Source organism: Convolutriloba macropyga, chromosome 9, assembly GCF_964194025.1.
Source record: "Convolutriloba macropyga chromosome 9, txConMacr16.3, whole genome shotgun sequence".
Lineage (NCBI taxonomy): Eukaryota > Metazoa > Xenacoelomorpha > Acoela > Convolutidae > Convolutriloba > Convolutriloba macropyga.
This window is the reverse complement of record NC_134476.1, coordinates 2,982,208-3,005,468: the sequence shown is the minus strand read 5'-3', so window position 1 is coordinate 3,005,468 and position 23,261 is coordinate 2,982,208. Positions and strand designations below refer to the sequence as shown.

Here is a 23,261-nt window from a genome sequence, read left to right as displayed (position 1 = left end):
TGCGTGTATGTGTGTGTTCGGGGGGGGGGGGTTGTGTTGGGGGAGTGAATGATATTTGTTAGTTACGTTTGTGTTAAAGGTTAAATCCAAAGTGACTGGAAAATTATAATGACTGCATTCTACTACTCAATTGGGAATTGAGAACTCTAAGTCTCTGATTTGTCAGTTAGCAGTTAGTTTTAGTAGAATATGTACAATGCAACAAAGATTTTCATCTTGCGCAGTGTGTCAATTCCATTGTCTATTTCAGTTCAAATCAAGAGTTATTTCAATTGTCAAGTGTTAGTTGTGTGTTGTAGATGGATGGAGGAAAAGGGCATATGACACATTCATCATTATAGAGGGGGTTTATTGGAAAAAGTGTCGTGCAACTTCTATTATGTTGGAGAGAGAGTACCCTGACAGTCACTGGAGTGTGTTTGTATGTAAACAGACAAATGGAGAAGGAAACAGAAGTGATCATGTGTTCAGTACAAAGAGTATTGGAGGGAGAGAGGCGACGGAGAGAGGGTGGCAAGAGGAGGAGATATGGAAAGATATTCCAGTGAGAAATCACCGAGGAGAGTGTCTGTATACTCTGTACATCTGGAGGGCACTCAAGTCACACTACGGCAGTCAGTTGAGAAAAGCAACAGATGAAGAGGAGAAGAAATTGAATGAGATCATTGATACACTGAAAGCGAAAGAGGAGAGAGAGTTGGGGTCATTCTCAGATGAAGAGAAGAAGAAGAAGAGATGGAGTTGTGAGAGATGGAGAGATGAATTGATACAACAGATGAACCACACACCTGAACTCAACAAATGGAAACATATAATTGTATCTATTTATTCATTGCTCTATTCCACAGTGGTTTTTTCAGTCTTTTATTTTCCTGGGCACGAAATTTCTTTATGTTTCCAATAAAGAACCCAGCATTTTGTGAAAAGACCGTGGGCAAGAAGAGACCAGTTAAGTGGATTGATATCCAGTCTCTGGAAACAACAGTCTCTCATCAAACCCACTTCAACCTGTTTAGCTCGAGGAACACCTAATTTACTCTACACATGTATCACAGTTGGCCACAAGACTTATTTTACAAATAGAGGCAACAATTGAAATTTGCAGAGCTCCATTTTAAAACAACCAACTCGTGTTTGAGTATCTATAGAGAGGTTTGATGTTTCCTGGTTCAACATCCATTAGGAACCGTTACTTTTCCCGGGAGGTGTAACCCATTAGAACCCATTAGATTGAAAACTGAAACCCATTAGATTGAGAGATGAATTGATTCATGAGATGAACAACACACACCAACTCAACAAATGGAAACATATTATCATTTTTAATGGCTTTCTATTTGTCAACACAGTAATTCATTCAATGTTTCAAAATAGGCTCATCAGTATCTCAAAGAATTATGGAAGGGTTCCAGAAGATTAATTGGGTTTGCTGAAATTCAAAATCATAAATCACACGAATGATTTTTTTACCTATACATATCCAATTTCGAGGGAGAAGTATTGATTAAACATCAAGGATGAGAAAATCAAAAACTTCAGCTGCGCAATGGGGCGTTCGTGGCCTTTAATCAAACTGTGGTATGCATCTAGAGCTGCATAGATCTTTTATTTAAAAAAATAGTGATTATAATTGAAACGGTATATTAATACGGTATAACTGTAAAGTAACTTTTTCAATTTTTTCTTACTAGTTTTTTGAAACGCATTATTTGTGCTTTGTTTTAGCCGTCTTCTTGATTTCTCTAAAAATTTGATAATATACAACTTTCATTATATGGAAGTTCTAGGATTACAACTTTTCATTGACGATATATTAGGAAGTTGTTATTTAAAACTTTTTCAATTATGAAGTCAACCCGGGTAAGCAGTCCAGTGCTGCAGCTGGAATTTTTTGCAGTAGCTCAGTGAGTCATTTTCGAACAATGATGTTTCCTTGAATGTAAAGCAACCGGACTTTCAATTGATAATGGTTTAAGAATGCATAGAGAAAGCTCAACATGTAGAGATAGAGATTAGGGGTGTGAAGTATTTACAATAACCGATTATTTACATCCATCAACTTCCTTAGAGTAACTTGACAAGTTGAAAGCATCTACACTACTCTTTCTCTGTTTACACTAAATTAATACATGGCTTGTAAGGCAAGTAATTATTCACTTCCTGAACGTTTTTTAGATAAATGTGATCATCGACTTTGGCAGTTTGGATTTTTTGTTGAAGAGGATGTACTATCAAATTAGGCTGGGCTGCTACAGATCAGACGATACGGGATCTTTTTATGTATGCCAGTCTAACTTGACAAAAGATATAACAAATCGAAGGCAAAGATATATGCCTAAGACCTGTATGTGCTATAAGTCTCATTTTAAAGTTGGGGGGCTGAAAGTGTTAATTATAAAAGGAGTAGTATAAAAGTTACAAGCTTACTAATTATGTAAACGTCCGGAGTGAGCTGAGCTGTTAGTCCTTCGAATAGATATCTTGCTTTGTCTTCTTCTGGTAGAGTTGTAGTATACTTCCGTAATACTAATTGATTGCGTTGGAAAACTCAGAAAATGTATGTTGTTAAAATTTTAAGTTAGGTGGTTATGTGTTTGTTTTATTGCTATCTAAATAGCTATTTTGTTCAAGAAATTCAAAAGATTATTAGAAAGGAAAGCAGTTGTCTGCTGCTGATCTCTGGTTCTTCTATCTGTTTCTCTACTTTTTATCCGTCCCACTTCGCTGAAAGAACTTACACTTTCATCTCAGCTCAATTTGGGCCGATAGGGAGCGAATCACAAACTCACGTTCATAGTGAGGTGCTTCTTAATTTTCCTATTGGCCGAGAAGGCAAGAGAATTAACTTTTTTTATCTCACGGAAAAATTATTGAAACTCCAAAAAATAATAAAAATCTCAAAAGCTGAGAGCATTAATTATTGATCACGTAGGCGCCTGTTTTCTGCTTTTCCCCTCTTCTAAAACCGCAACAATTACGGTTTCCTTGGGGGCTTTTTATGAGAGTCTATTGTCTTTTCCCCTGAAGCAATCTGCTTCATCTTTATTGAACTTGGGGGGAAAGATCTGCATTGCAACTGTCAAAAGCAGAAGTAATTTAAATCAAAAGAAAGTGTGGTTATACAGGCCGCCTACGCTCAACAACGTACATTTTCTATCCTGGATATAAGCGAGGAGATCCAGGCCTAAAGTTAAATTATTTAAATAAGTCGAACTGAGTTGTTTCAATACTTGTGTACTGGTAGTCTTAACGAGCGTTTATTTGTTTAGCGCGCATTGACAGAATGGTTAATTAGCACCTAAATACGTTCGCTCTAATGGGGGAATAATTATCCGCTCTTAATTTAGCAGCTCTAATACTACAGCTCACCCCGATTTTTAACAGAAAAAATGAAATAAAAAAAAGAAACACACTGTATATAAATTTACTTCATATAGAGAGTTAAAGAAGGTTTTATTTTCTCTGTTATTCGCAGTCTTTGATAACTTGGTGCTTTACAATGACTGACATCGTTGCCGAGTAGAGTTGAATTTGTTGTTGTTGGAGAGTGGTTCTCGAAAACGAATGTGGACAGATGGTCAATACTGTTAAACTGGGTATTGTTAAACTGGGTACACACAAATGACCACATTAGTAGGCGCGATAGCACAATTTTGATCGCAAAAGGCGATAAACGGTGGTTGCAAAAAGTGAATCGCAAAAGGCGATTTGCATGTCGGAGTATAAAATTTTAAGTTTCTATATTGAAAATGGATCGGTTTCATGATAGATGAGTTTTAACAGTTGAAGGTTCATGTTAGCTTCATCTGACTAAAGTTATTTTTGATCCACATCTATTCATTGTCAAGGATATGGACTTCCTGGACATCTTGACTGTCATCGTCTGACTCTGGGGTCTTCTCGTGCTTAGAGATCAGCGACTTTATTTACTTTTTTGTTTCTGCCTCTTCTTTTCTTTTTCTAAGTTGCAGGTCAAATGTTTGATTTGTTCACCTAATTCCTCGTTTGCCATTCCTAACTTTTTGTTAGCCGACGTTATTTCAAGATGCTTCTGAGCAAATGCTTTGTTAATTTGCTTCAGGTTGCTTTCTTCTGTTTTCTGTAACTGTTTTGTTAAAACGTACTGCCTTCTCCAGTAGTCATCAGTTGTTGTTTTTCCTTTCTCTGTATTGTTCATTTGCAGAATTTCGAACTTTATTTGCAGTTCCTGCAATACCGTCTCTTTGATGAACAATTCCTGTCTGAATCTCGTATTTTCCGAGATTAAGGATTCTCTCGTGATTTCATTTGGTTCATTAGTTGGAGGGAAAGCAGTTATAGCTGAATATGGTACATTAGCGTAAATGTCCAGCTGATTGTTTCTAATAATATACTATTTTGTGGTCGGATTTCGGTTTTTAATCCTCCATACATTTTGGTTGTTGCTCAAAGAGAATTCTTTTAGAATTGGTAGTACGCTTGCTTTCATGAAGAGGTCTTCTCCTGTAGTGATATTGCCCACTTTAACTCTTTCGGATATGACGAATTTATTATATTCGGTGCTTAGCGCATATTTTAGGTTTGTTACAAACCTGGGGTTTTCAGTGTTCATTTTAGCTTCTCTTATTTTCTGTATGTCTAGGCAATGAGCTATGTTATTTCTATCATCTTCCGTTAACAGATGGTCAATATTTGACATTTTCCTGACTTTTTCAGCGTGACCGGTTCGATGATTTCCTAGGGTTGGCCTCCTGCGATTGACTATCCAATTGTTTTGCGGATCATATTGACTGGAAGTTGATGGAGGTGTAATGGTTGTAGTAACTTGTGTGTTCTGAGATTGAAATGGAGGCTTTGAGAAATTAGGAGGCTGAGAAGAATCGATTTGTGTTTGTTCCTGTTGTGTTGTCATTCGTTGATGTTGACTGGGGATTACCACGCTTGCGAGTGTGGGTCTGGTTGTCATTGTGAGTGTTTCCTTGTTAATGATCTAAAATGTTTCGATTTTGTTTAGCCTGTGTCATCAATATCACACATTATGGCATTTTGATAATTGCTTGCAATTATCTTGCTAATGAGAGTAAAAAGTAATGTAAACAAAATTTGTAATTAGTTCAAATGTTTTTGAAGTTTTATGTACAGTTTTATTTTTTCTGGTTCCTTTTGTCTCTTTTCTTAGTAAATTAGAAAGTTGATTTGATGATTAGAAAGATGAAAGATTAAGTTGAAAGATGATTAGAAAGTTGTTTTCGTTTGCTAATTGCAATATTTTGGAGATTTTTTAGTTTTTATTTTTTGTTTTGTCTGTGGCTCAGCCCTCACCACGGGTAAAAATAGAAAACTTGAAAGTAATAAGGTACAAAACTAAATGTACATAAAAGAAGCTTAGGTGCCCATTTTTCTATTTGTCGCACGATTTTCCAAATGATGCATCCTAATAGGATTGATGGAATATTTATGAAACGGATGTTGAATGTTATGAGGATACTCATTTTTAATTACTGCTCAATCTGATTTTGCATATTTGGAATTTTTTCTTTACATGGTATGCATATGTAGTGCGGATCCTCATTCAATAAATGTTTATGTAATTTTTCGAATTTTGTGCAGTTTTTAGGGCAAATAGGGCATTCAATACTTGACCTATGTGTAAGCCAACGTGGTATTTGGAAGGACGAAGGGGTTATTTCCATTTTGGAGATAGGAAATTTCTGAAAATTTTGCAAGTTTTTGGTAGAGGGGGGTCAAAAATAAAAGAAAAATATACTTATGTCAGGCGGGCAGCCTTGGCACAAGTACGTCTTTCTCCGCTGCCGGGAGGTGTGAGTCTTGGGGCGTGTGTCACACTAACACGGCTGCAACGACCCGTGCAGCTGGGGAGACAAACTTGCTGAGCTGAACGATTATTCTGCGGGGTATTTTGTCGTGAGTTTTTCTATCGTGTCAGGGTTCCACGGAAGAGGAGACACTATAAAATAAGTTTTATTTCCTCTTCAAAAAAATAAAAAAACATTTGAACTATGGCATATAACATTAGGACGATTAAGGAGAGAGACAGCAAGGAGCTGATTAATTGGAATAAAATTTGCTGACGCATCCTTAAGTGTATAGGTTCAAAGGCCAGGGGGGCAAGCTGGAGAAAGCTGAGGTAACCCCTTCCCGAGGAAAAGGTGGAAAATGTGAATAAAAGGATTTGTATATTAAACCATGTCGTCCACAATTTTTTTGCAAATGGGACATTTTGTCTGCTTATTAATACATACTCGACAGAATCGATGATCCTCATGTTGGAAAAAATGTGGGTGTTTTGTTACGCCTAATTCTGTTTTCATTTTTTTCCATAAATTGCATCGGAAGTAGGATGTGATCAGGACGGGGAGACAAGGTCGAAGACAGATGGGACATTTAGGGTTTGGGTATCTTTTAAAAAGGGCCTTTCTGCAAGGAATACATACATAGTGAGGATTTTCTTTGGGGAATTGTTTGTGTAGTTTTTCTACAATGACGGTTTTGCGCAAACACATTGGGCAAATAATGTCCTTATTGGGATAGAGCCAACGAAAATTGTCAAGTAGGGATTGTGAGAGACCCATTGAGTGACTGTTTTTTATTTTCCTTTGACAAAAACAGGAAAACCTTTAAAAAATCGAAGTAGGATGAGATTAATGAGGATCGATATGGCAAGTAAAGTAATTAGGATTAGGATAAATATTTTTTTTGTGAGATCTAGATCGGTCATCTTCCGTATCTGGAAAAAATTTGACCTATTTCATAAAGGAGATTATAGTTGATAAAAAACGATATTGCCAATTCGCTCAGCAGAAAAAATAAAAGAATAAACAATATTATGGGGTGCACTTTGTCAGATTATTGAGTAGTGTAGAACTAAGGTGAAGGAGGTGACTTGTTCCTGGTAAAAACTGAATTGAATTAGCGTTATCGAGTGGACTAGAAGTAAAACCAAGAAAGGAATTCAAAATGTTGGAAGTTTTTGGACGCATTTTAGATTATGTGATGATTTTTTCGCAAAGATGGCATAAATTATAACCTTTTACGCAAAATTTACGAAAGTTGACGGGCTTATGATCACTGTGATGAAACGTTTTTGCAACCGAGTATTGAAATCTTGTTTGTTTGCAAATATCACTTTGAAACCAGTTAAAGATTGAAAAGATAACAATAAATTTAGAGCAATTAGGGCAAAATACATAACCCATAATTGTTATAACATATTGATAACAGAGCAGACACATCACGTGGGGTAGTTCATCTGGGAAATTTTCATGTAATTTTTTGAAAACGATCGGTTCGCGTTTGCAGCACAGGCAAATCAATGTGACCGGTTTGGATTCTTCAGTATTGGTTTCTTTGTCGATTGTGTTGATTTTTGAAAGATTATGGAGATTTTGAAAGAAAGAGGAAATTATGGAACTGGTAGGGTAGGAGGAGTTGGTTGTTGAATACTTTGGGATTTTATTGTTTGGTCTTACTAATATAACTATTAACATCAAAAAGTTGAAAGCAATGCTAACAACTACGAGGAAAACGGTTAAAACGAAGGAGAAGGCTGCTGCAATAATCATGAGGGCCATTAATAAAAAATCAAATAAAGTAGGTACAAACATTTTGAATAGTTTGTGAACGTAGTTTTGAATAGAGAATTATATTACCACGGGTTGTTTGGATCAATTGTTTTTTTTTACATAAGGGGCATTTTGTAGTTGTGAAAGTCATACATTGTAAACAAATTGATTTTCTTGGGTGTAAATCTTTGAAGTGGCTGTGGCAGTTGGATAATTTTTTGACTTCTTGACAAGAGTCACACTGGAAATAATGACAATTACTGATTTTATAAATGGGAGTTACGCAAATGGGGCATTTAGGTTGGTTCCAAAATTTAAATAGCTCATTTCTACAAGGAGTACAAGCAAAATGGGGAGGTTGACCATTTGGATTTCTGTGCAATTTTTTGGAATTGACGGCGAGCGAGATGAAAAATAGGGCATTCAATTTTAGGGGTTGATTCAATTTGTGGTTGCTGAGAAAATAGTTTCAAAACGTTTCCCATCACATTGACAGGTCAGCAATCCTTGGGTATAAGAATTCTAGTTCAGGGTGTTCAAGTTCGTTGGGAATAGCCACATTTAAATCTGCAATAGCAAAAAAATTTCCAGTGTTGATCATTTGGGTAAATGAAAAAATGATCAGTGGTCCCTGTGTTTAGGAACATATAGGTTACTCTAATACATGCTTTATAATTCATGAAACAAAGAGTAAACCATCTTTCTACTTTAAGAATTTTAACTTTTTCCTTACGGACGAACAAAATCATTGTATTTAACAACTAAGAAAAACGATGGAAAAGTAACAACTTAATTTGAAAATAAATGAAATAACAGAAGGGGAGAAAAAATTTTTAAAAAAATGAGCTGGCGAAAATAATGTTTAAGGGGAGAAAAGCTTTTTGTAAAATCAATTACTTTACTGAAGAGCGCCCAAGTTGACTGGGAAGTGCTCTTCAATATTAATGAGGGCTAGGAAGAATTCCCAGTGCATCATTCCGATGGTGACTCGAGTAGAACCCTCGCATCCACGTTCGTAGTCTGTATAATGGATAATTATACAGAGTTTGATGTCTCCGGTAAGTGTTTCAGTGAATGATCTCTCAAGGGACTCTATTTTCACCAGGCGTTCGTCAAAATGGAACAGCATTACAGAAGATCTAAATTAAAGGAGATTTTAGAGCCATTTAAAGCTTGGGATATATTTATAAAAAATGTCCAATAAGGGGAAGATGGTGTTAAAGTAATAGTGCCATGAGTCCAAGTGTCTAAATATTCAAAATGGAGTATAAGTTGTGGAATTACTCTGCTACATTTTTTTGTGATAAATGATTTTTCGAAAAATTGAACTTGTACAAGACAATTTTGGTATGAGAATATCATTGCTGTTTTTAATTGTTAATTGTTTCCAACTCTTTAGTGATTGAATCGTTTTGGCAAGGATCAGTTTTTGGCAGATCAAAATAAATATTGTGAGGTACAGTTTGGATTTTCTAAAATAAAGAGGAAGAATTTCCAATGGGCTGAGAGAGGGTTAATACCAATTAACAAAAATTTTTCACTTTGGATCTCTTTGAGTGTTACTAGCATGGTAGGTACAGGAGTTGGGTATGCATCGAAAGATCGTTGAATTTTGTGCAACTCTACAATTTTATTGATAACTGCAAATATCATAGTTTGGAATGATACTTAAGCAATGTAGATTGGATGTTGAACTTGAAATATCGAGTTCTGTTTGTAAGCTAGAAAAATGGTGAATTCGGCGACCTGAGGATGGGTAATGAAGATAGTTAAAAGTCTGTAAATATTTGTCATAGGCTTTTTCACGAAAGTCATTATGCTTATAGCAGAAACATTGTGTACAGCTAAAAGCTCAAAAATTTGATTTCCGATTCTGACTTGTAAGTTTCTATTAGTTAAATGAATCATGTTTGCTGGTCTAGTTCATTAGGCAAACTATTAGGGTCAAATTGTGCTAAATACACGAAATAGTTCCAATACAATGAATGAGGGGTTAAAATGACACTATCGTTTTCCCAAGGGTCTCAAAATTCGAACTCTATAATAATTTGAGGGAAAATGTCTCCGTGATTTTCTTCAAATGTTTTCTTTATTTGAGAGATTGTAACAAGTCGATCTTGAAATAAAAAGTACATTAATGGAGGTGTTGAGGTTAATATATAGTTTGTTTTCCATTTCATAGCTGTGTATGGACGTATGCTTATTTGTAAAAATAGATGATAGAAAAGTGCAAACTATTTCTGAAAGTAGTATTATTGACAACGATTACTATTTATAGATCATCTATCAATCGGATTCCCTATAGCAAAATCGGAGTAGGGGAAGAGTGCAGACAATAGCTAGATAGACATAATTGCGATTAAACAGTTGAAATTGGTTTATAAGAAATAAAAAGAAAGAAAGGTATCTGAACATTTCTCTCAATGTTGAATTAACAAGGGAATTCAAAATCTAATAAGATTTTTCTTCAGGCGCTTTGAAACAATTTTGTATTCGATTCCAATGTTTACAAAAGTAATTGTGTTATCAATCAGGGCTAAAAATGAGAAGTATTGAAAATTTGAATGCGGTATGTCCAGATCAATAATATCACTGAAATAGAAAGATGCAACTCTAATAGTTACAGTAGTTTCTAAGGTAGAAATTCTTGATGATAACATTTGTCCGGTGTATTGTGCAAATCGAATGAATAAAGCGTTAGGCCGTTTAATGAATTTGGGCCGGAAAACATAGCTTTCTGGAGGTGTATCTAAACAAGATATTAATTAGTTTACAAGATCTAATACAAATATATTTTTTTAATTTTTGAGACAAATTATTTTTCTTATAAAAAGGATGGTTCTTTTTCGTTTAAGTCACAGCTTTAAGGAGGTGCCACCACACTTCGAATGGTAGCCTCATTTTGTGGTTGTGGTTGATGTGACTCGAGACTTGGGTATGTTGTTTTATTATTTTCACTATGACAATGCTCATCAATTTTAGTTTCCCTTGGTTGATCCTCAACGCATTTGTAATTTTTTTTTTCAATTGTGCTGTTGGGTTGATAGTTACTAAGCGGTAAAAATGATTGGTGTTTTGTGGTGCCGATGATGTGGTTTCGTTAGAAAATAGCGGTGTAAAGAACGATAAGATACAAAGATTATAAGTTGCTCCTAATAGTATTTTCCAATTGTTTTGTTGGGTATTTTGTGGATTTCGAACGCTCTTATGATAGTTACAACTACATCAGTTAGGAATTTTATGCAGAAGAAACAAGCAAAATCAACTCCATTTTTTTCCAAATAGAAAGTGATAATTCCAAAAGTGCCTTTAAACTGCTCCGTAAAAAATGTAGGTGAGAGCAGAGAGTCTAGATAAAAATTGTCTATTTATGCCCATCGCGGAAACATAGATATCGTTTTGTGAGTAGTCTATACTTCTTCCTTCTAGAGTCTAATTTTTATGTCCATCTCAGCAGGAGAATACGTTCCTGGTCCTTCATAGGGCGTCTCCGGTTTTTCATCACTCACTATGAAATACTGTACGTTACCAAGTTCGTTTTCATTTTTAAGCATCTTAGCATTTTGTGAAAATCTTTTAGTAACGATACAATTTTCCGGTGCCTCCCAATTGTATGCAAAGGGGTCGAGTGATGTCGAATGACAACCTCCTTCTGAGAGGGCACAAGGAAGTAATAGTCCTTGACTGTTATAGACAGTTTTGTCATTAAGATCAATATCGAGTACGGTTTCTTGCATCAGGGTTTCGAAAGAAAAATATTTAGTTTGACCACGATTATCACAAGATGTTGCTGAATCACCTTCAAGATCAACTCCCTGCTTTTTATAGGAGACAGTTTTTATTCCATGTTTTATGTCAATTTCCATTTCATCATCATCAAGTTCTGTAACAGTAATTTTTCCAGTTTCAGTAGAAAAAAACCGGTGTAAAGAACGATAAGATACAAAGATTATAAGTTGCTCCTAACAAAATTTTCCAAAAACCCATTGTTTTGTTGGATATTTTGTGGATTTCGAACGCTCTTATGATAGTTACAATTACATCAGTTAAGATTTTTATGCACAGGAAACAAGAAAAATAAACTCCAATTTTTTCCAAATAGTAAGTGATAATTTAAAAGTGCCTTTAAACTGCTCCGTAAAAATGTAGGTCAGAGCAGAGATTCTAGACAAAGTTGTCTATTTATGCCCATCGCGGAAGCATAGATATCTTTTTGTAAGTAGTCTATACTTCTTCCTTCTAGAACTTCTCTCGAAATTTTTGTCAAAACTGATTTTGATGCTTCCGAATGCAAGATATTCTCCCAAAAGGATTTTAGTTGATTTGATGTGTAAATTACGGCACGTTGTGATTCGTAACCGGTAAATTTTTTAACAGAACTAACAACTCTCGAAGAGAATATTTTTGGCGGTTGTAAAGGAACAGGTGCTGGCATCAAATGGTACCATGAGTTATCATTATCAATATCTAACTGGTAGGCATTTTTGTAGCCTCCAATACAATTTACTTCGATAGCAAATGGATAGGTTAGTCGAGTAATTGGCTCGACAAAAATTGTCCTATCATCATAGTGAATAGGAATCCTATCCGAACACTGATCAAGAACCTTAAGTGGTGAGTTTCGTTTTGGACAGTGGTACAGCCAACCTATGCTACCATCTGTGTCTAAGAACATCGAGCGGTTGCCGGTTAACATGTATCCAGCTAAACGATTATTTTGGATAGCCTGCATAAGTATCATTTGTTTTTGCGTTCGATCAAGTTTGCATTGCTCTATGACCAAACCTTTCCATTCTTGTTTTATTTGCATGTAATTATGATATATGACAAAATCCATTTTTACCGCAAGGTTAAGATCATAGTCTAACTTGTCTTTGTCTAAGTGTTCCCATGCAACAAAACCATTGTCGGATGTTCGGATTTGGTCATCTGAAGGCTTCCTATTAAACCTATTTACACTTCAGCTGTTGTCAGAATCAAAACGAAGTTTATGAAAAAATTGTTGAGCTTTTAATTTATAAGGTTTTCCAGTCTTCATATTAAATCCGCCTGTATAAGAAACATATAAAGAATCTAAATTTGTTCTGTAAATAAAATCAGGTTTTCACACACCTTTTCTTTTTCATCAACTATTCTAATTTTTATGTCCATCTCAGCAGGAGAATACGTTCCTGGCCCTTCATAGGGCGTCTTTGGTTTTTCATCACTCACTATGAAATACTGTACGTTACGAAGTTCGTTTTCATGTTTATGCACTTTAGAATTTTGTGAAAATCTTTTAGTAACTATACAATTTTCCGGTGCCTCCCAATTGTATGCAAAGGGGTCGAGTGATGTCGAATGACAACCTCCTTCTGAGAGGGCAGAAGGTAGTTTTAGTCCTTGACTGTTATAGACAGTTCTGTCATTAAGATCAATACCGAGTACGGTTTCTTGCATCAGGGTTTCAAAAGAAAAATGTTTAATTTGACCACGATTATCACAAGACGTTGATGAATCACCTTCAAGATAAACTCCCTGGTTTTTATAGGAGACAGTTTTTATTCATGTTTTATGTCAATTTCCATTTCATCATCATCAAATTCTGTAACAGTAATTTTTTCCAGTTTTGTTAGCACTTAAACATTGTTCAGGCGAAACAATAATATCGTATGTTATTATTGGAGCTCTGTGTACAATTGATGAATGGGAAAACATACCACAATTATAACGAATGAGCATCGCAGTGACTTTGCACATAAGAGCTTTGACAAAGGTCCGATAGGACCGTTGATAAAGTGTTACATGTGTATCAATTATTTGAATGTTTTTGGGTGTGATTTTCCAAGGAGAGACTTGTGTTAGAGCATACATTCTTTCATTTTAGAACAGTCATAATGAATGACTCTAAGTTTGTTAGATACATCATTTATATCGTCAAGGATAGGTTCAGTAGAGTTAATAACTCTAAAAGGAAAACAAAAGTAGAAAAGACTTATTACTAAATAAGAAAAATAGAATTTTACAAAACAGGGATATCTTTTCATCCTGTTCTTTTTTAGCGTTTCAAGCCGGGGGTTAAGGCTAAGAATTGTAGTAATAGGCACGTCCAGTAAATATTGACTGGGTTTTCGGTACCTAAAACAAAATTAAGTAAATCCGGCTTGATAACGTGATGGCGGCTTAGTCGAGGGACTAGAAGTTCGCCTATTATTATTATTTTCTAAAGTTGCAAATTAGATGGTCCTTGTTCCGATCTATTAGGACGGAGGGGTTTTAATTTTGGGTCTAGAGGTATTCTAGAATTGTTCAGCGGCCAAGGAGTTGAGCTCCTTGTTCCACTGCCAATGGGCAAATTTAATAAAACTGGAGGGTGGTTGTTACGGCCAACTGAACTTTCTTCGTTAAATCCAGAGTCAAAATTGCTAGGAGTTCGATCAAGGTCAGAGTTATGCCCAGGTGGATCTCTTCTTATGAAATTCTCCACTAGGAAATATTCGGTGTAAGTTGGGCCTTGAAAAGAGAATTTAGTCAAAGGACTATTGAGTTTACTCGTTTGACTAGTCATCAAATTATTATAAAATGTGTCGCAATTATTTTTATCTATATCATATTCTAGGGTTAACTCTGGTATAGTTTCAGTAGCTGGGTAGTACTCGACTAGGTTATTTCTATGAGACCATTTCTGGTAGCCGGTTTGTTATCTAAAGTTATTTCATAGTTGACATTGGTTAATTTTTTAGCTACAGTGTAAGGACCTGGTCTTAGCTCGTGTAATTTTTTGACGTTCCCAATTCAATTTGATGATTTTCCATCAAAACTTTTTGTCCAATTTCCAGTGGCTTACCTAATTTGTGTTTATTCCTTTTTTATGTGCGCGGTTATTATTTTCTAATTTCCTTTTATAGCCGTTATTGTATATTTGGTTAAATTGGTTTTCTCGCATGAGCAACGAATTGTTTATGGTAGGTTTTAGGAGTTTGTCATTTTCTGCGTTTTTCGAAGTTTGTAAAGTATGCCTGTGAAGGGGCAGGTCTTTACAAAACTCGGAGGAGCATGTGAGTTGTGAATTTCGTAGGAGTCCTAACCTAAGTGATAGAGATATCTGTGGTTTTTGTCCGAACACAATTTCATAAGGTGAGATTCCAGTACTAGCATTTGGAACCGCGTTATGAGAAAAAGCGAATTTTGGTGCCAACTCATCCCATTTTCCTCGAGCTTGTTCTAAGAAAATTCTGAAATGTTTTGGATCTCGACTTTACCATTAGTCCAAGGTGAATAAGCAGTTCGAGTTGCAGGTGTTATGCCTAGTTCATGAATATAACTCGTAAAATCTTGGTTCATGAATGCCGAACCCTTATCATACACACGTTTTTGTGGTATTCCAAAAGACAAAATAAATTGTCCCAAAGCTTTTATCGTATCTAAAGCATCTTTGGAACGTACAGGGTATACCTGAAAGAAACGTGAAAATGAATCAACAATAACTAGGAAATGATGTTCACCGTTCGATGGAGGATTCAATGGTCCTTTGTGATCAATGTGGACCGTATGAAAGGGGAATGGGACTGTATCAGTCCATTTTTTGAGAGGTGCTTCGTGGATGTCTCTTCGTTTTTAATTATTTTTTTGGCAATCAAGACAATCAGCAATCAAGTTTTCAATCCATTTATACATTCCGGGCCAATAAAAAAATGTTTTTACATTAGCAAGTGTTTTATCTAATCTCACATGAGCTGACAATTCACAATGAGCTAACTGAAATGCTTTAAAGAACAATGACAGTGGTACACAAATTTTTAAATATTCAATATCTGGTTCGTCTGTTTGTTGTTGAATACATAAGATGTTCCCTACAAAACTCAACTTTTCAAAATTATTAATGTACGACATTATGGCTTTAGATTGTCGGAATTCAATTTTCTTTTCATCTTTGGTATTGTTACTCCTTAATTTGCTAATTTGTTGTAACACTGGGTCTTTTAATTGCTCCTGACAAATGTGTGAAGTTTTTAAATCAACTTCCTTAGAAAATGTTGTAAGTTTATCGATTAGTTCTCTTGCATCTTTAATTTTTGAGTTTTTGGGAAATTTTTTAGCTAATTCGGTTTTATCTATACATGTACTATTTTTCACGAGAAAAACTTTGTCGTATTCTAATGGGAACCTATACTCCGAGTCAGTTGTATTAGTTTGATCAATGAAAAGTTCATCAAAATTTAAGTACGACGGCTGGTTCTCATTGAACAGCTCAAACTCTGAAATCGGGTCAAAATATTGTTCGGATGTCTCTTGTTCCTGGTAGGAAGGGATTTCTGTATAGTGGTCAGACTTTTCGTCCTCCTCCTGTTCTGATACAGGGGTCATTTTATGTTCGCGGTGACGTCTGTAATGGTTAATTGATGAACCATACGAAAAATCTTCGGAAATGTTATTTATTGAACAGAGTCTGTTTTGATGGTTGTCATACTTTTGTTTTACCATTTTGTCGTTTTTGAAAACAAATTTGTCGATACCTGTTATACTTTGTTTTAGGATTGGAAAGAAATCATCTGCTGGTCCCTTTTCATTATCACGCAAAATGAAATATTTTTCCTCGTTACCATTCTCGTCGTAAAAACTAATGTCTTTTGGTATCTTTTTGTGTTTAAGTTGATAATTGTCAAGGTCTTTAATTTTTTCATTACGACTTAGGATGTCTGGAAAAGCCAATTTTTTTCCTTCGGTCCAGATAGTTTTCAAGTTCTGAAATTGAAAAATTACTAACTGGTATCTGAAAAACCTGTGAGAGAGTTTTCCTCTTCTACCCCATAGATACATTAAAGGCTTATGGTCTGTGTACACGTATACGGGATGGGGAGAACCAATTAAGTAATGCTCATACGTTTGTAATGCAGATATTACACCGCAGAGTTCGCGTGCTGTGGTGCTCATTTTTTGTTCCTCTTTAGTGTAAATTCTAGAGTTAAAAGGCACTATTCGTTTTCCTTCCGGAAATTCCTGGACAAGAATTGAGCCTACTCCTATGGAAGAAGCGTCTACATGCACGTGGAAGGCGTGCTTAGTATCAGGTGTTGCTAAGATAGTATCTTCGCTAATCCTGTCTTTAATGTCATTAAACAGTTTTTCGTGTTCCGTTGTCCAGACGAACTTAGTTTCTGTGCGGGTTAGGTCATAGAATGGTTTGCAGTCAACGTGCAAATTTTTAAAGTACATGCTGTAGAATCCTAAACAACCTAGAACTCTCATGACATCAAGTTTGTTTTCAGGCGACTTGAGTGCTTTTAAATCTGCTACTCGCTTCTTGACTCGCCGTATTCCATCTTTATCTACTACGTGTCCTAAGAACTGTACTTTCCTACGGAAAACTTTAGTCTTTTCAAGTTGAGCTTTTAATTCTGATTTCCTTAAGAGTTCATGGTACTTGTCAATTATTTCAAACATTTCGGTTTCATCTTGTGCTTGCATGATGGTGCGTTATAGCTTGTTTTTTCTGATTAATGGTTCAAAATGAATAGTCATTATCCGGCTGAAGAAATTAGGTAGACCGCATAGTTCATAAAATCCGCGTTCAAATGTGTATTGTTTTGGACCAATTACAAAACTTACCAGCAGTTTGGTTTCCTCAGTTAGAGGCACCTGGTTGGAAGCTGAAAAAAGATCACTGGTTGTGAAGAAATTACCTTTAAGTCTAGTTAATAGGCTTCCGATTGGTTCCAGTGGCCATGAATATCGGCTAAGATCTGTTATTGAATTCAATTATCGGGCGTCTATAACCAGTTTTACTGTGTTCCCCTTGGGTAGGATTATGATTGGATTAATAAACTCTGAACCCATTTCTTTATCATTACCCATTTCCCGAATTTACCTGTTTTGCGCAGTTGTTCCAAAAGGTTTTCTAGTTTTTCATGATAATGTAATGGTACTTTGGACGGTCTCTGTTTTGTTAGAGTTGAATTTGTTAGAAGTTTGACATGAAATTTTTTGCTTTATCTTTCCAACATCGTATTTGTGTTGAGAATAAACGTCCTTATTTTTAATTAGAGTTCTCAGTAATTTGTCTAAGTTTTCGTCATTGATGTCAGCTTGACTGAAGTCGAGTTTTTTGAGAAACGTTTGATCGGTTTTGTCAAATCTTAAGTTTTTCCTTTCGAAGCTCAACGGGTCTAATGCCCTCATCAGTTGTTTCTAATAGCGGCTAAAGATGCTTAAGGTCGTCGCTGAAGTCTTGTACCTTGAAATTTTTGGACCTTGTTTTTCACTAAAATGGAATATTTGATCCCAATTAGTGTCACTGTTCATTAGGTGGTTTATGGATGCAACGTTGTCAACTACAGAGTATTCTCTGTCTTGTTTAATTTCAATGTCTTCCAAAGTGTGCCCAATAGGACCCTTTTGAATGACAACCTTTTTATTTTGAGGATTGTTTAGCACTATTGGTAGTTCTTTTTCTTTTCAAAAACACTGAACATTGTAAGTATTAATACCTTGAGCTTGCAGTTCACTTCCAATTACAAAAGAGGTTCCTTTTCTGAAAAATTCATTTGGTGGTCTGATTGATATTACGCGAGTTGATTTTGGTGCTAATGATAGCTGCTGATCAAGAGTTCCAATTTTTTAGCAACTAACATACAGATAGTTTTTGGTTTGGTACCTAGATAGTTGGACGGCTACTTCAGGGTAAGCTTTTAAGTCAATTTTTGGAGTGATTATGTCAATGGACTTTACAGTGGATTCAAGGAAGTCCATTCCCAACAAATTCGGCTTGCAACCATCTTTGGCTGAAACCCATGCGGTAACTTCCACTTGATACTTTCCTTCAATGTCGAAAGAAAATTTAAAAGTTATTTGACCTAGCAATTTTAGTTTCTCACCATTAACTGCCAAAGTATGATTTTTTGAAGCTTTCATCTCAATGTAATGTGTTTTGCACAATTCAATGTAAGTGTGGTAATTAATTATAGAGCTTGATGATCCTGTGTCCAATAAAAACTGTGTTTCTAAACCGTTATTTTTATTTTTGTCTCCGACCGATTGATATAAATTAATATAAATATGTGAATAACTTGTTTTGCTATTAGTAGTGTTTATGAACGGAGACCTGTCTAGTTTAAATACTCGTCGTTGTAGTTTTCCTCATTGTAATAGCCTCCAGGAGTTTCGCTGGTAAAGTGGACTCGAGGGCTTCGCCCATCAATGCTATCTCTTGAATGATTAGCATTGCTTTGTCTAGAAGGTGTCCTATCACGATCCTGGTCTCACTCCTATCACGATATCGGTTATCTGATCTCGGGGGAGCGTTGCTCTGTCTATCCCTACTATTTTGTATATTGCTATCTCTGTAAGAGTTGTTTCTATAGTTACTTTGTCGTTCCTGTGACCGGCCATCGTTGGATGATGATCGATAATTGGTTGAAGAGTTTGATGGCTACGGTGATCGATGTCGGTATTCAGACCTAGAGTTGTTTTGGTAATTTGATTGGTTTTGGTTATAATTATTTCTGTGCCGGTCCCTAAAGTTTTGATTGTCATAATTGTTTGATCTGTAATTTTGTTGACCTGGTGAATGGCTCCGACTACGTTTATAATTATCTGTGAACTTTTCTCGATTTTGAGGCGGGTTCCGATTTTCGTTTTTAAAGTCTTTGTACTTAAAGAAATATGCTATTGTGTGACCTGAACATTTGCAAAACTTGCAGAATCTAGTTTAGTTTTGTTTAAATCTTGGATTGTTATTGTTGTAGATAGCGTTGATTTTTTATCTTTCATGAGATTTGCAATTTCTGTGAGTTGGTTCTTTAATCCTTCTATTTCTATTTTATTGTCGATACTACTTGAGGCGGTACCCGTGAATTCGCTGCTAAAGGAAAAGCTTATGTCCTTAGTTGCTACATGGTCCTTTAATTGTTGCCATGTTGTAGTTGGATCTTCTATTAACAACTGATGTGCCTTTTGTTTGAGTGCGGGAGGTGTTAGTCCTCTTACAAAGTACTCCATACACTTAGCGGTACGCTGGTCGTTGTTAAACTCAGGATCTGGCCATCCTTTTTCAACTGCTTTTGTTACTCGGTGAGTATAGCTTTTTATCAATTCTTCTGGCTGTCTTTTAGTACTCCCCACCTCAATCCTTTTTCTGTACTTATCTTTTGCATCGGTGAAACGGTTAATGAACTGAGTTCTAACATCGTTCCGTGCTAAAGCTGGTGCTAAGTTTTCAAACCATTGGGCTGCTGGACCACGTAAAACCGAACCGAATAACGCTTTTTTTCTATCGTCGTATGCTGCTTGCAAGCCAGCATCCGCAGGATCTCTTGTTCATAGCGAGAACTGGATTTTTCTTTGTATTAAGCTAAAGAATTCTTGAGCATCTTCAGATGGATCTAAACCTGTAACTTTTTCTAACGCTATGTCAGGACACGCAACAACGTTTGCTGCTATATTTTGTTTTAATCTATACTACACTTTTTTATATAAGTAATAGAATATTTTATACGAAAGTACTATTGGTTTGGGTAATTAGTGTAGAAAAGATTTTTGTTATAAAAATTGAGTAATAAAACACTAATACTAGAGTAGAAAATTGAACTGTTTGTTTTGTGTTATGAAATTTATTTGTTTAGGACCGTTTAATGATTGTATTTCAAATTCAAAGTTTTTTGCCGTTATCAGTGCTAAAAATTTCAACCCAAGAGTAAATATTGGTTTGCTCAGCGGAAAAATTTAATAACCAAGGGTAAGTATTTTCAGATTTATTAAATTCAACAGAGTATTGGTGAAATCTGTTTATTTTTGAAAATCTAATTTGTGTGACTAATTCTGTTTTCATAAGTATTATAACTCTATCCGGTAAACTCGGATCGTCAGGAGAAACGTTGAGGTATTTGGGTTTAATGAGTTTTAAAATTTGTAAACCAAACGGAGAAGTTATATTTTGGTGGCTCATCCACACGCCAGATGATAATGTTTATGCTAATTCTATCACACTGTTCTGATTTTTTAGAGCAACCAAAAGTCCATTAAAGTTTGAGTTAGTCCACTTATAAGTTATATAGATTTCGGTCTGTGTTTCGTTAGAAAAATGATGGTAAATGCATAAAAAGTTTCTGTTCTGATCAGTTAAATAGTATGAAACTTTGCCTATTGTGTTATGTTCTTTAATACTTATATTTAAATTCTGAACGTTTACTTTAATATATGACATTTAAATAACACAGAACAATTGTTTTTGTTATTTTATTGACGGCTAATAAAGGAAAATAATATAGGTTTTAGTTGTTTTGAACGTCAGAAGTTTTTCAATGAAAAAGAATATACCTAATGCCACTAGTTATCTGTTTGATCTTTCAATGGAAAGTTGTTTGATAGACCAAAATATACAAAATTTTTGAATTGAGAATGCTAATTATTATGAACAAAATAGTGATAGAAGTGCGTTTAATATTAAGAATGTTACTGAATTTTATTGCAAAATTGGTACTGAGTTTTGTCCTGATGATAAGTTGAATATTATTTTTGGTGCTAACAAATATAATGAGGCCTTCAAAATGTTAATAAATTTCGAAAAAGAATAGAATGGGATACTTGATAATAATAATGCATACATGAATCAAAGATTATTTAGATTTTGTTATAGATGATAGGTTTTCGATAGTAAACATCAAAACAATGATATAGGTATACAACCAATTCAACTTCTTATGAAATTCCTTGCTGCAGTTGCTGACGTTTTACGTCAAACTTTAGTTTTAACTAGAAAAGTGTTTAGCGTTAATAGTTATGGTAGAAAGATGGTTGAAATAGTTAAGTAGTTTTCAACTTAATTTTAACTTTATGATTCAGTTTAACAATCTTTTGAAAATATATATATATATATTTCTATATAAAATGCTATTAAATTTTTCTTTTACTTAAGCGTTGAAAACTCAAGCCACAATCTTTTTACTGAATAACCTATCTGCAGGGAAAAATATTATTTTTGAACTTATAACAAAAAATTTTCAATTTTTGCACTGGAAAATTGCTATTTCTTAATACAGCTGTAATAATTATCTTAATACAGTTCTACTTTGACTGATTTTTTTGAATGTTTACTTGTTGCATATTCTTTCTCTTCAAATAGGAAAATGGATCCTCAGTAATTAAATAATTTTGATCCTTTTTTTTAAAGGAAAACAGTTAAATTCTGCTCTAATTTAGTTCATTTCTGATTTTATGGTTTGTCATAACTGCTTCTAAATGATTACTTTTTACCCTTGACTTTTTTTAGATGGATAGGAAAAAAACTAGGCTAAAGTTTATTGCTTTATAACACATAGTAAAAACATATTTATCGATTTATTGAATGAAAATTCCATTACCACTCTATTCCTGGGTTTAGCACGATACTCCTAATTTCCAACGTAAACCCATCGGTTACATTTTTGAAAATTTTTGCGTTGAGTGAAAAATATTTTTTTTTCCTTTTCTGAGGCACAGAAAAAGTGTCTTAGTTGGAACAGAAAAAACTAAAATAAAAGGATCTTATAATGTTCTCGCTAACTATATGAATTTTCTACTCTTAAATAATTTTTAGCTCGCATAACCTACGGGGAACTTTTCGTTAAAGTTATGTTACCATCGTTTTCCAATAGGCGAATCTTTAATCTGTTAAAAACCTAAATTAATTAAGCTAGGTTTCCTTGGGGTATCAATCAATGAAATTCCCACCAAACCTACCTAGCAGGAATGTATCTCATGAACGATTGTTAAATTAGCGTGCTCAGTATAACTTGATTTTACTTAATGGTTAATGGATTCCCCTAATTATAACTTCATATTTACTTAGTTGTTCTGATATTCTAGGAATTCTTCCAGACAATTTTTACGGACAAAACAAAGCTTTGTTTACTTATTTCATTTTTTATCTTCTGTGGAAATTCCTATTTTTGATAATTGATTTTGATTTTCTGTTAGACCGAATCGCTATTATACTTAGTTCAGAGTGAGAACTAGATGCGTTTCATTCATTCATTCTCCGTTTTGGTGCGAACAAGTTTGTTTGAAAAGAGTTGGTTTTGTTCACTTTCTTTGTTGTTTGATTGAATTTTTTTCATAAACTGTCCACATTTACCGCTGAATCAGCAATATACATATTACTTACAGCTCCGAAGCAGAACCAGCATTTTTCAAAGCCAAAACCAAATGTATTGTTCGCTGGACAAATAGACACTCTTTTAAACTGTCACAACTAATCGTGCTCTGATTTTTGAACGCAGTAGGGTTCAAACAATGAGAGATTGTTGCATGCGGGATGCTTATCGTATTTCTTTTCGGATCCATATTTTCAGCTAGATATTTTTTCCAGATGTTTTTTTATGTTTTTTTTTAAATTTCGTTTCAATCCAATTTGGTGCAGACACATAACCTATGATATGGCGAAGCAGAGTTTCAAACACAGAAAATGTAAGAAATCTCTGAAATCAAATACAAGGAGTAATTTTTTAATCATATACACAGAAAGCTTAGAGTTTTAATAGTACGAGTCAATTTTTATTGTACAGAGGAGAGATGGCGTTTGAGAATTTTCATCTCATGTAATTTGATGACAGTTAATCATCGCAACACCGGCTTTATGATTTTCGTTGTAACAAAAAGTGGATAAAATTATTTTTTGAGCAGTTCAATTTGGTTGTCCTTCGTTTTATCTGCATATCTACATTAATATTATGAGATATGAGGTTT

The 23,261-nt window shown here is 34.8% G+C and overlaps 2 protein-coding genes across 2 annotated transcripts in view; one reads left to right on the top strand and one right to left on the bottom strand.

Moving 5' to 3' along the window:
* LOC142345961 (uncharacterized) overlaps positions 1-1,286 on the top strand; it is a 51,731-nt gene extending 50,445 nt beyond the window's left edge. The window contains exon 4 of the mRNA XM_075398426.1: positions 300-1,286. Within this exon, the coding sequence (XP_075254541.1) occupies positions 300-904 (605 nt within the window). The 3' untranslated portion in view covers positions 905-1,286. The remainder of the gene's footprint in view (positions 1-299) is intronic.
* The window catches only part of LOC142345962 (serine/threonine-protein kinase PAK 2-like), a 167,178-nt gene that overhangs the window by 72,998 nt on the left and 70,919 nt on the right, over positions 1-23,261 (bottom strand). The gene's annotated exons all lie outside the window — the stretch shown is intronic.